At 41.2% G+C, this 13,220-nt stretch overlaps 1 protein-coding gene across 2 annotated transcripts in view; it reads right to left on the bottom strand.

The window, feature by feature from the left end:
- Window positions 1-8,055: 8,055 nt before the first annotated feature.
- Window positions 8,056-13,220, bottom strand: part of adgrv1 (adhesion G protein-coupled receptor V1) — a 135,091-nt gene continuing 129,926 nt past the window's right edge. For both annotated transcript variants that reach the window (XM_054731434.2, XM_015972410.3), the window contains one exon: window positions 8,056-8,456. In XM_054731434.2, the coding sequence (XP_054587409.2) occupies window positions 8,338-8,456 (119 nt within the window). In that variant the 3' untranslated portion in view covers window positions 8,056-8,337. The remainder of the gene's footprint in view (window positions 8,457-13,220) is intronic.

Below are 13,220 nucleotides of genomic sequence, written 5' to 3'. Positions count from 1 at the left end.
TCATTAATTCATCACACACTGGTGAAATTCATCTCCGCCCTTGACCCATCCTCGCGGGGAGCGGTGAGCTGCAGCGGTGGCTGCGCTCAGGAACCATTTGGTGGTTTAGAACTTATACATGAGTGTGAAAGTACTGAGAGTCATACATGCTACGTACAGAAGAGACCAACATGCTATCCTACCAACAGTGACAAAACTGAGTCATTTTCATGAGTGTCATGAAACAGTTTTCATGGACACATTTGATTTACATTAAATTGCTTTTTGAAGCTGGTATGGTTTTTATTTGTTCTAAAACACACAATCTGCAGTTTGGAGAGAAAAGGAGTAAAAATCATCATCAGCTGTTAGAAAGAGTAACTAACCGTTTTATTCCTCTTGATAAATGTCTGTGGTCATTGTCTATGATCCCAGCAGCCCTCATAATCCAGCAGCAACACTCAAGACAGTTGATGGAATTTGTTACAACATCAAATCTTGGGATTCAATATGCTAAAAATATAACGTGCATCCAAGTGAACAATTATCCACTTCAAATTTGTCATGCTCCTGTTGGCCTAAAGGAATCAAACAAGTATTTTCATATTAAAAGCCTTCACGTGCAGCTGAAAAAAATGTGTATAAATGAGTTCCAGAGTCAACAGTTTATAACAGGAACAGAAAATTAGTTCATAAATAATTGAGTGGATTTATTATTTCAACATTTAACTTTAATTTAAAATAATTTTTGCCACAAACTGAAGTGAAACTGATCAACCTTATGCAGTAGCACAAGTTGTTTACAATAGCATCTCAGCTAGCTAGTTCTAGCTACAGCGCGTCTCTGTTCCATGTTGGAAAGAGACATTCCAGACTCATTAAAGTCATTAGAGCAAGGAATCATGAGACTGTGATGCTGTTTGTTCTCTGTACTGTGGTTTGTTGATTTTCATCACGTCTAAGTAAATCTGAAGTTGTGAAGATGGGTTCTGTTTTCTCTCCTTTGTTGATGTTACTGAGGATGTTTCTTTTTCCATTTTCAATAAATCCACAGGTCATGAGAGACCTTCAGCTTGTGTTAATGAGAATTCAGTCAATGTGCACACGCTGGAGGGAAACAAAATTTAAACCAAAGATCACTTTTATGATAAAACATTTGACATGGCAGCAAAAGATGAAAAATAAACGACAAAATAAAAATAAAAACACAATACAACCCAAACCTTAAACACAAGGAGACAACTGTAGACATCAGAGTGCTGTAACTGCACATCTGACATAACTGGGACAGGTGATTACTGAATGGGTCCAGGTGAGCTTATGAATAGGTGTAAAACACGCAAAGAACATAAAAAGGATCCTCATAAAATCATCTGAAATCCCAATGAATCTAAACAAACAACATAATTAAATGACATAAAGAAAGTAAAAATCTAGTTTGACCTAATAACAAACAAACCAATACCATAACAAATAATAAGGACCTAACTATTTGATCCCTTGTCCAGGTGTGAGAGTGTGGACAGCATGGATGAGTGAGGGACAAATGGACAAGGACCACACGGATCAAACGGATTGATTTGGCATTCGCTTAGTCTGGATATTCCCAGAACGTGTACTCCAGCATTCTTCTTTGTTGTTTTCCTCTCGTCTAACAAGGCTGTTAGTAGCTCAGGGCAGGCTAGTGTTAGCAGTAGCTTGGCCGATCCTCAGGCCACCAGAACGGATGCACTCAACACCTTGGCTACGCCTAAAAATCCTGTCCATAAAGGTTATGAACAGAAACAGTGACGAAGGTGTAGCGTTATTAAGATCCTATCGTCTGCCCTTAACAGCTGCCCCTTCACACAGTAACAGCGTGCGTGAATCGCCAAGGTCGGGTGCTTGATTCTGAATGTTTACATTCCAGGAAAGGAGGCAGAAGAAAGAAGAAGAACGCTTTTCATTAATTAATCAAAGTACTTTATTTGTGATAAAGCTAATCAAAACATATGTTGATCAATAATAATCAGGTGACTGATCTGTGAAATCAAGATGTCATGATTTATGTTTAATGAATAAACAGGACTGTTCACCAGACATACTGATCCACCAGAACATAGAAACGCATGACACATTGTTCTCATCCAATCAGAGCTTTCGTCTGTTGCAGGGCAGAATCTGGGCTGTTTATTTAAATTGTCCAATCCGATTTGCTAAGATTTATAAACAACTAAGTTAATAAAACAGGGCAACGCCATTTTAACCTCAGTTCGATCCCAGCTCCAAAGGAGTTACATCATAGACTCAACGTAGTTTCAACCAGCTCTCAAATCAACATCGCTAAAGGAGATTACAGCCTGGCCAGCTGTGTTTTTCTACTTTTAAGCTGAGAACTGTCAAGCTGGGAATTTCTGTCGTTTGAACAACAAGACTACGGTTCCTTCACAATAAAAGCTGAACGCGCTGAGACCTGCCACTACTGCCGGAGCTATCCGTAGACGGGTTTGTCGTGCTGCAACACTGTTTCATCAGTCCAGTACCAAGGGGGTTCGAGGACCTGACACTCCTGATCTGAAAACGGGAGACTCCAGACGATACGTAGCCTCGCAAGATGGCGTTTCATGTCATGGGCTTCTGAAGCCTCGTGCACCCTAGTCATAACATCAGACAACCAGATCCACCTGCCTCAGCCTAGAGATTCTGAACACACACACACACACACCAACACTTCAACATTCAAATCCATATGCATCCATCATAGAGAGTCCTGGTACATTGTTTGAATTTATAATTATAGAAATTAAAGATTCTTAAATGATCCCAACTCTCTCTTTTCTTGTCTCTAGGTCAATACAAAGTGTTTAAGTAAAACTCCCTGAAGATAAAAACAACCTCTTCTGATTATAATATCTGGACCCAATAACAGTGTAAGAATATACAACTATATTCCACTACAAAGGGCAGCCTTGGCGGAGTCCAACTCTCACTGGGAACGAGCCTGACTTACTGCCGGCAATGCGGACCAAGCTCTGACACCGGTCACACAGGGACCTAACAGCGTACCGCATACTCCTGGAGTACCCCCCACAGGGCCCCCCAAGGGACGTGGTCGAATGCCTTCTCCAAATCCACAAAACACATGTAGACTGGTTGGGCAAATTCCCACGCACCCTCCAGGACCCTCCTAAGGGTATAGAACTGGTCCAGAGTTCCACGGCCAGGACGAAAACCACATTGCTCCTCTTGAATCTTAAGTTCAACAATCCGACGGACCCTCCTCTCCAGAACCCTTGAATAGACCTTACCAGGGAGGCTCAGATGTAGTTCATGTAAAAGTAAAGTACCACAACATTGTACCTCAGTACTATTGTTTAACCTCTGACACATAAGGATGTACAGTTCTTGTATTTTCATGAATGGCTGTAGAAGGCCAAACTGACATTTCCAAGAATCAGCAGGTACTCCTTGTTTTCGGGCCTCTCTTGTTACCGCTGAGGCCACCATATTTCCTCCTGGTCATGTCAGACACCTGTGTGTGGAAGATGAGTGTCACATAACTGACGGTAGACAACAAATGTTGTTTAAGTCCTTCTGGCTTGAGCGGAAAGAGAAGCACTCTATGATCTCACAAAGGAAAAGGTCATCATTTGCCATATTAATGAGGTTCAGTATAACTTGAACGTTAGCTTGCAGATGCATGCACTTACTCTGATGTAAGTACATATTTGAATCATGTCCTCACTCAGCTTATCGTGTGTGTGTGTGTGTGTGTGTGTGTGTGTGTGTGTGTGTATGTGTGTGTGTGTGTATGTGTGTGTGTGTGTGTGTGTGTGTGTGTGTGTGTGTGTGTGTGTGTGTGTGTGTGTGTGTGTGTGTGTGTGTGTGTGTGTGTGTGTGCGTAGATTGCCTAAACACATGCAAGCACAAAAGCAGCCTTCATGTGTAGTTGCAGCCCGCTTTGGGCCACCCTGCCTCACTCAACCCCACATCTATGAATGAAGCTTCTGCTGCCTCTGGGTCGCTCTGGGTTCAACCCGTTCCTGTTTTTCAGGGAGAGCTGCCAGCAGCATGGGGAATGTAGCGGGAGTAAAGGCGCAATGTGCGTAATTCACAGATTCACAAATGCTATGAGGTTGTGGATGCAGATAGAACTGCTGGCCCTGCATCATCTTTGTGAAATACCAGGAGCTGAAAATAATAGTTTTGGCTTTAAGTTAAGGAATTGATCTATGTGCTGAGTTAAACATTTACAATAGGCTTGCAAACAAACCTCACGGGAAACTGCTCACACCAAAAATCAAGAGATTAAATCAAGATGGTCAAAGAACAACATGTGCTTTCATGAAGTTTCGACTGCGTGCTGCTCAAATCAATTCAGGATGAGGAAAAGCATGTGTTTATTTTACCTTTCCTCTAGAATAATACTAACAGTTTGTGCAGCTAAACCAATCCGACCAACAAAAAAATCCCAAACTTTATCAGTGCAGCTGTGTCACCGACCTGCTGTTGGGATGAGGTCAGACCGGTTCATATTCAGTGAAACAGAAAAAGTACTTTTCATTTACCCTGTCAGGTGAAAGGAAAGAAGAAAAAGGAGTCAAAGGGTGGCATTATCGAGTTTCATGAGTTCACACCCATTTGAGGTTTCTGTTGCTTTGGCTAATGGTTAAACACATTCAGATCAACAATAGAGTCATGACAATGATGCTGAAAGATACAGACTCTTGTTCCCCTCACGGTGCATGCTGCATTTGCTTTTCTTTTGCAGAAGTAGATTATAAACCACAGAGCCTCGAGGAACAGAAGTGGACTCTACTGACACAGAACATTACTTTAAAAATAACTCAATTACTAGTTTAAATAAAAAGGACATTAAAATAATTGTGGTTTTTTTTGCAAACTTTCAGAAAATGTAAAAAGTGCCTAATTGCACCGTGAGGGGGGTATGCCCCCCCCCCCCCCACTTTTTCCAAAGTCAAGATTTGACCCCTGCACTTTTTACCATCCAAAAACAATATTACGCTATAATAAATTGACACTGGTTGAGCTCTAGGACCGAGCGGAACACAACCGTTTGTGTTGAAGCCTGTTTCCCATTAGAGCATACCATGTAAAGCTACCCCCCCGCCCCCCCACTTCTAAAGTGAAAATTACGTCCATGCTTTATACATGGACCTTTTAATACGCGGGGGCCTTACCTCTAAGCCTCGGATGCATCTGCAGGATTGGTGACGTAGCGGAGCGAGTTGTAGTGGACAGGTATGGATCTGCAATTTCAAGAGAGCGTTTCAATGGCAGTATGGGCTCTTATGTTGGTAGGTGTGGTTAAACGAACCGTCACACATGATTTTGTAAAGACGATGTGTAACTGTTCAGTATTTTTGTGCCACAAAGCTGAAGACAAAAACAAAATGCTTACCACAGGCTCCACAAGTGACTCAAGAGTGCAGCTGGTTGCTGAGTTCAAGCCTGCCTCGGTTTGCCTCTGTCTGTGGCTGTAAATAGCATCCAGTAGTACCTCCGTGTATTCCTCCCATTTCCATTATTAAAAAAATAAATAAAATTATTTCCACTCCAATTGTTTCTGTCCTTAAATTTTCTATATTGAGCTTAAATTTCTTCAGCTTCGCTCGAATCCTTCGGCTGCCATCCGCTGAGAAATAAACGTAACTTTCCTTACCGATCTGTTTGGCTCCTCCTGAATGTGGACTCTCATGATGACGGTGAGAAATGTATGGAGCTCTGACGCTGACCAAAACTTGCTGCTACGTGCTGGCACTTTCTCACATTCATGTACAACCAATTAAAAAAAACTAATACAAACAACAGAACTCTGAGGTTTGTTTCGCTTTTTGCAAGAAGTGGCGTATTTCTGTACCCCAGTCTGGGTGGTTGCGCCGCCCTAACCATACCTAACCATACCGCTCTAGAAATGTCTAGACCTACAACAGAAGGGGACCAAAAAAGTCCCATGACTGGTGCAGAATTAGTGAACTGACCCTTCCTGTTCCATGCCAAAAGGCCGGTGGAAATGAGGCATTAGTCAACACTAGAGAGTACTTAAATCCGAACCTGTAACCTGCAGGGCAAACGTACCTCTTGTGTACCCATAGTTTTGACAGTGCAGAACTGTTTAACAGGAATCAGTCTGTGGGTTTCATACATTAAGTTTCTTTAATTCTCTGTTTATCTGCTGTCTCTCCCATTTGGGTGATTTAGATAATTGGAAAACTTTTCCTGAAGCTGTTTCTTCTCATCAATATAAGAGAAAAGTGCTGTTTTTATTGTTAGCCAACAGAACATTGCCTCCAGAACATGAAAAAAAAAACCTCTCTCTCATTGTGTTTCTGCAGTAAGACGCCTTTAATTTGGTCGAGTCTGTGAGCTGGGGTTTGTATTTGATCCCTCTGAAGGATGCACGGGGGAAAGTATCTGCACTTTCATTCTGAAAGAGAGATAACGTTTGATCTGCAGCACCTGTAATGTACTTTTATCATTGTTTAGCCTGATAAGCCTGAACTGTTTGACTTCTGTCCTACATAGAATATTGCTGGATCATGCATGCCAATTATTGCATAAGCGATACATTATTGCATGGACAAGGTCAGGTTTTTCTAAGCAGAAATGTATATCTCATTTTATTTCATAAATGTGGATTAATTAATTGAGTTTCCTCAAAAATCATAATTATTTAGTTTAATTGCAACATTAAAGAAATGTAACCATCCAGTGATGCATAACAACGAACTGTCCTCATCTTCACAACTTTTCTTACGTAACAAGGCCGTTTTGAAGTGTTAGATGACAATAAAAAGCTATTAATGCTGCATTTGAATCTCAAGCTGACCAACCCTGAGGCTACTGGTGTAGGAAGGTTCTGTTAAATTAAGTGCCAACTTTCAATTTGCTTTGTGCAGGATGTTTCTGTGCAGACAGATAAACAGTGAGATGTAATCATACCTCTGGACAAACATTCAAAAGCCTGCATGCAAGTCATGTTTGTGTTCTCATTGTCTTAGCGTGAAAATGCATTTAGAATTTCTGGACTTTATTTAAAGACTAAATCACCTTGGCCAAACTGTGAAAGGGAGACTAGGCAGTTTTGGCTTACTTTGAGCACCTCCTGGTGTCTGTTTCGTAGAACCAAAAGTAAAACTTATCTCCTCGCTGTGCGTTCATCTTTTTAGCACCTTAATTTAACAGATGAAATGTCTCCCAGCATTTATTAGTGTCTGCAGGAGTGATTAATCACTAAATTAAACAAATCAGCTGTGTTGACAATCTACAACATGCAGCAAACATGCTGGAACCAGACTGCAATGCCAAGTATGTCCGCTTAATTTTTTTTAAGTCTAACAGACCAGACCGGTACGCTGAAGTTGCAAATGCAGTATTCTGGCCATGGAAGGGCGGTGGCGCTCTAAACGACATTTCATTGAAGGGTCATTTTAGCACATACTGGTTCAAGACAATGATTTAAAAATATGAAAAAGTTGCCTAGTATCCCTTTAAAGGTGAGGACAAACATGAAAACAGGGAAAGTTTGTCAGGATGTCTTTGAATTTGATTTTAGATTTACGAGCATGGAAAAAGATCTCAGCGTACATATACATGCATACATATATATATATATATATATATATATATATATATATATATATATATATATATATATATATATATATGATTGTTGACAAAAATCCTTTTTTCTGCAAATCCGAGTGTCAAAAGTTCCCTGTTGGATTCCTCACTTTTTGGTGACATCACAAGCTCGGTCTTCCTCCATGGAACTGGAGGAGGTGTAATGAGAAAGATGCTGTTACAACAAGGCTCTCTGGTGTCTTTCTCTTGTTACCTTTACAATATCTCACTCTTGCACTTTTGAAGAAGCACAAGTAGCAGCAAGTTATTGATTTTTAGAAGAAAAATAAGAGCCGGCAGGTGTCTCCTAGGTGTGAGAGCCGCTTGTGAAATTCCTACCCTTACTAAACCATCGTGAAGCCATGACCTTCTGACCTGCACAGAAAACCACTTACATAACCCTGAACATGAAAGTTTTGATGAGTTTTAAAAAATGAATCAGCACCCCCAATGTAAAATATGTGGTACATTATTTATTGAAGTTACACAATCTCCACCCATCTCTGGCTTAATCTCTACAGAAACCAAAAGGACAAAATGTACATTCAGAAAATAATGTCATCAAGGACTTTATAAAAATTACATTTAGTAAAACATTGAAGCAAACAGCATCTATTTGACAAGATCTATTTAAAAAAAGCTGTTTTAGTGCAAATAACTTGTTTTTACAATATAAAAATACTGTAATTTTTCTTTCAAATATGAACAGAATGTGTGTGTGTCAAGTAAAAAAAATTAGAGGTGTGTGTCTGCGATGGGGATTCGTCTGAGCTCAACGATTTGTGAGTTGGAGACGCTCCCTCCATCGTGGCTTCCAGGGATGGACTCATTATCGCTGACATTAAGGCCAGTTCCTGAAACAGACGTGATAAACATTATAAGGTTTCAATTCGTCAACACAGCTAAAAGTGTCCCATTTTTCTGTGACATCAAGCCTTCGTTAGATATGATAGCACGCTGTACTTTACTGTATCTGAGTAGTAATGGTAACAAGAGGAGCAGAGTGACAGACAGATGGAAGGCACTGAAACTTAATGACTCATTATGTCAAAGGCAAGTGACTCAGTGGGCTTGTTGGTGAAACATTGACATACTGTGGGAAGAATAAACGAACTCAGTCATCATAAATGCTAATAAATATTTAAATAAAGGTCCACGTTCCCCTTCAACTGTGGGAAAAGTAATTAGTCTCTAAATCTAATAACTGGCTGTAATGCCATTGCTGAGTTTTGCATATCACTGTGAAGAAGTTTGGCCCCAATCATCATGGAGGAATAGTTTGAACAGAGACATGTTAGGGTTTTCCAATCCTAGACATCTAGACAACCGTAGCAATAGCAACAGATTGTGCTCTGCAGGCAGGTCTAGCTGAGCTCCAATGTAGCCTCAGCAGCTCTACCATTAGGCATGTTTCCACAATGGGAGCTCTGGGAAATTTCTGGGAGGGGGGGGGGGGGGGAATTGACTGGGAGACGTGGTGGCTTGGTCCTCTCAGTTGTTGCATCTCTGTACAAATTCAGCTCTTTCAGAACTTTGCTGAAAAGTCAGCATATCGTGGCAGTGAGTGATGTCACTGATCAGTGCCAAATGACACAAATAATATTAAAAGTTTTATTCTGTCCTAGTATACTGTAATTTAATCTACTTGGGGTACCAGGAGAGCTGCTGTGTGATGTAAAATGCAGCGTTCAGTTACCAGAAGAAGCACCATTTATATACAATGCTTTGAGACTACAAAGCCCTGTGAATCATGTGTGTGTGTGTGTGTGTGTGTGTGTGTGTGTGTGTGTGTGTGTGTGTGTGTGTGTGTGTGCTTTTTCTTTCATTCAGCTTCACCAGCAGCTCTTCTAATTTTACAAATGCCAATTGTTCTGGCGATGTCTGCCGATGTCATTTTCTACTGAGTTACATCCAATCAGCATGAGTAAAAGTTAAAGTTCTGCTCAGTGATTCTACTGGGCCTTTCTGAGTGCCTATCCCTCCACTAACTCCTAAAAATGGCTCGAAAAATAGTCCTTTGGCTCACCCAGTTAAGTACATGCCACAAAGTTCTGGTAAAATTGCCCCCATTGTCCCAAAAAGTTTTAGGTCCAGCCAATCACAGTTTGCAGAGAGACGCTGAGCAGGCTTAGCACCATTACAACGGAGCCTTTAAAAAAATTTTGTGATGATGGCAGGACTGTAACGGGGAAAAACAACAACGACAGTGGCTCAGGAATGGCGCCCTACTTGGATTGAGACTTGGACTTGTAGAGATAAGAGCAGACGGAGGAACTTAGTCTTTTTCTACGTCTTCGTGGTGTATGGCGGACTGACTTGTTTACTGATTTTCATTGCTATGAATACGTCCTGTGGTTCGCTGCTCTTATTGGTCCTGGCGTTGTCCAACTGTGTGAAGAGACAGTTTGATAGACTCTGCCCCTATGACTGAGCTCTGTCTATGGGTCATGGTCACACTATGTATTAACACATTTAGGATGGCTTGCTAGGCTAGGATGTTCCAACATTAGCAGCAAGTTTGAAGGTCAAAGGTCAAACATACTCTTTCAAGATTTTCAGGTGGAGAAGAATTTGTGGTTCCATCATTATCAAGTAGATTAGCAAAGCATCTCCACACCATCACACTACTACCACCGTGTCTGACCTTTGGTGTGATGCTTTTCTAAATTACAGTGGTTGTTTTACACTTGGTGTAGCAGGAGTTTTCTTTAGAACGAGGCATGCTGTGTTGCTTTTTGAGATTTTTAGACTACTTTATGTTTTCAGACAAGTTCCATTGAAGTGATTTCTTAATTCTACAAGCCTAGCAGTAGTCAAATGATGTAGTTAATCACAGTTAATTAATGAATTTTTCATAACATTTTTCTCTTAGTGAATGAAATCATCTTTTGAAAACTACATTTTGTATTTACTCAGGTTATCTTTATTTGATACTGACATGTGTTTCCCTATTTGAAACATTTGGATGTCACAAAAAAAGCAAATATTAATCTGTAAGAAGGCAGCTCTGTTGCAGAAAAGCACATAAGCTATAAAAATGAAAGTCAACAGAATTAAAAACTGGAGAAATTGTGAGCAGACTTTTTACATAAACAGCCTGTTTCTGACACCATGTTAATAATCAGATGTACTACAGTCCATATGTTAAGCGAACGAGTGAGAATACACGTTAATGTCTGACCACTAAATGAAGTGTCTGAAGACCCTCAGTACCGATTAGCGTATTGAACCCTGGCGTGTGGCGCCCGGTTATGTAATGCTGATTAGCTCATTTTCTTTGCTGATTTTAAGTTGAGATGAAGAGGTCGGTGTGACATGGTTGAACAAAGAAAAGGTCAGAGCTTACAAGGGAAAGTGGTAAGTGAGCAAAGGTTCGTACGACCGTTGCACTGAAAACTGAGTTTTAATGGAAAACCAATCCAATCTTTCTAGTTTATTTGTTTCATTTTAGGCCATACCACATACCCGAGCAGAGCTTTCCATTTTGGCCTAAACCTGTGGAACATACATTTTTATCATGACAGGGGCAATTTATAAAAACATCAGCTCAGAGACAATTATCCACCTGCTTCATGTGACACCTTCTGCTTCTGAACTTAGTCCTTCATCACATGATCAATAAGTGAGTAACAGTTTTTGTAAAAGTTTTATTTTGTAACTGGCTGTAACACAATCCTCCGAGCCGTATCCATTTATTAACACCTGTCAACCTCTAAAGCCCACACTTACCGATGAACACTTTAATCTGACTGTCTCTATGGTTACATGAGGTTTGATTCAGTGGGATGCCCATAAGCAAGCATCTCAGCTTACTTCTTGCTGTCATTTGTGCTGTGACTTCCACTTCCTCAAGTGTGTGGGAAAATGAATGATCCCATTATAACTCTAGAAAGTAGAACATTGATCGCAGGTGTGTGCGTGCGTGTGTAAGTCAGCAAGCTGTTTGGCTCCTCAGCTCACTAAATGGGAAAAGAAAAGAAGGGTTTCCATGGCAGCAGAGATATATACGGCCAGGAGAGGTACGACTGAGCAGAAGGGACGCTAATGGATTAATGGACACAAAAGATACCAAGATTTTGGTTCACGTCAGATCCCAGTTATCTATTCCTCAGCGAGCTGCTGGGTTCTGCTCACACATAGCTTAATTATACTCCAGTTTTATGGCTTTTCTGAAAGTTACTTTTACTTTCTTCCTCCTGCATCCTGACTTTCTTTTTCACACCACCTCATTAGATCACCAGCTAAATGCTTTCTTCTGCTAACCTGGCAAGCCAAATAAGTAAAAATATAGTCTGGCCACAATCCATTAACAGCTGTCAGTCGTGGGGCGTTTATTATTGTTAGTGAAGCACATATGACACACCCACACTTTAATGAATACATTTATGTAACCACAAGGTCTTGTCATGGTCTGTGTCTGCGTCTTCCTTCATGTGTCTCCTGATGTTTCTCCATCCCTCTCTAGATTCCCTTCTGTGTCTCATAGCGCCCTCATGTGTCTTTTGTCTGCATCTCAGTTAAGTGTCTCATGTTGTTACCCTTTTTAATCATTCCTCCCAGGTCAGCTCCAGCCTCTTGTCCCCAGCTCAGTGTATGTGTGTGTTTGTGCGTGCGTGCGTGTGTGTGTGTGTGTGTGTGTGTGTGTGTGTGTGTGTGTGTGTGTGAGTGTGTGTGTGTGTCCTTCCCAGTTAGGTCTGGTGTCCTCTCCTGCTCCTCCTCCCTGATTATCACTTTCACCTGGTTCTCTTCCCTCACACCTGAAGCTCATCATCCTCCCATTATGCCCCAGTGTATTTAAGCCCTGTCTTGTCTCAGGCCCTGTCCACACGTAGCCGGGGATCTGCCAAAACGTAGATATTTTTCTACGTTTTGGCCTGTCATCCACACGAAAACTGAGTTTTTTCACACGAAAACGGATCTTTTTTAAAACTCCAGCCACATTGACGATCTGCGTTTTCTCCGTTTTGGGTGTCTGCGTGTGGACAGACAAAACCGGAGTTTTAAGGTCCGCAACGTCACTTTCCCTGACAAAAAAATGCTGACATCACGTGTGCGACCTGTGTTTACACTAGCCGACAGCATGGATGCCCTCAGAGCTGCGCTCGCTTTATCAATTGTCCAAGCGCTTTTTGCTTGTTTGTTTTTGCAAGCAGAATTACTGCTCCTTGCGGAAGACCACAGACGAAGGACGAGGTTAAGAACGGGGGAAGTACTGCCGCCTACAGGTCTGGCATGTCCTTAACAACGTATTTATCCAGGTACGTGTGGACAGTTTTTTTTTTTAAAAACGAGGTGGTGTGGATGCAAGTTTTTGGAGGGGCGGATATTCATTTAAAAAAAAAAACCGGCTACGTGTGGACTAGGCCTCAGTGTCTTGTCGGTCCATTGTTGTTTGTATGTCAGCGTGTTCTGATGCTCTGTGTGAGCTTTGTGCCTCGTCCCAGTTTTGTGCTCTAGGTGAGCCTTTGTTTCTTCTTGACTTTTGGATTTTTGGCTCGCTGCCATTTGGATTTATTTTTGTTCTCCCTACAATAAAAGGATTTTTTACTTTACATATCAACTCCTGCCTCGTGTCATCCTGGGTATCTGCATTTTTGGGTCCAAACCATCCTCATAAC

Source organism: Nothobranchius furzeri, chromosome 17, assembly GCF_043380555.1.
Source record: "Nothobranchius furzeri strain GRZ-AD chromosome 17, NfurGRZ-RIMD1, whole genome shotgun sequence".
NCBI classification, from domain to species: Eukaryota; Metazoa; Chordata; class Actinopteri; order Cyprinodontiformes; family Nothobranchiidae; genus Nothobranchius; species Nothobranchius furzeri.
Note: the sequence above shows the minus strand (reverse complement) of the source record. Positions and strands in the feature narration are given on the sequence as shown.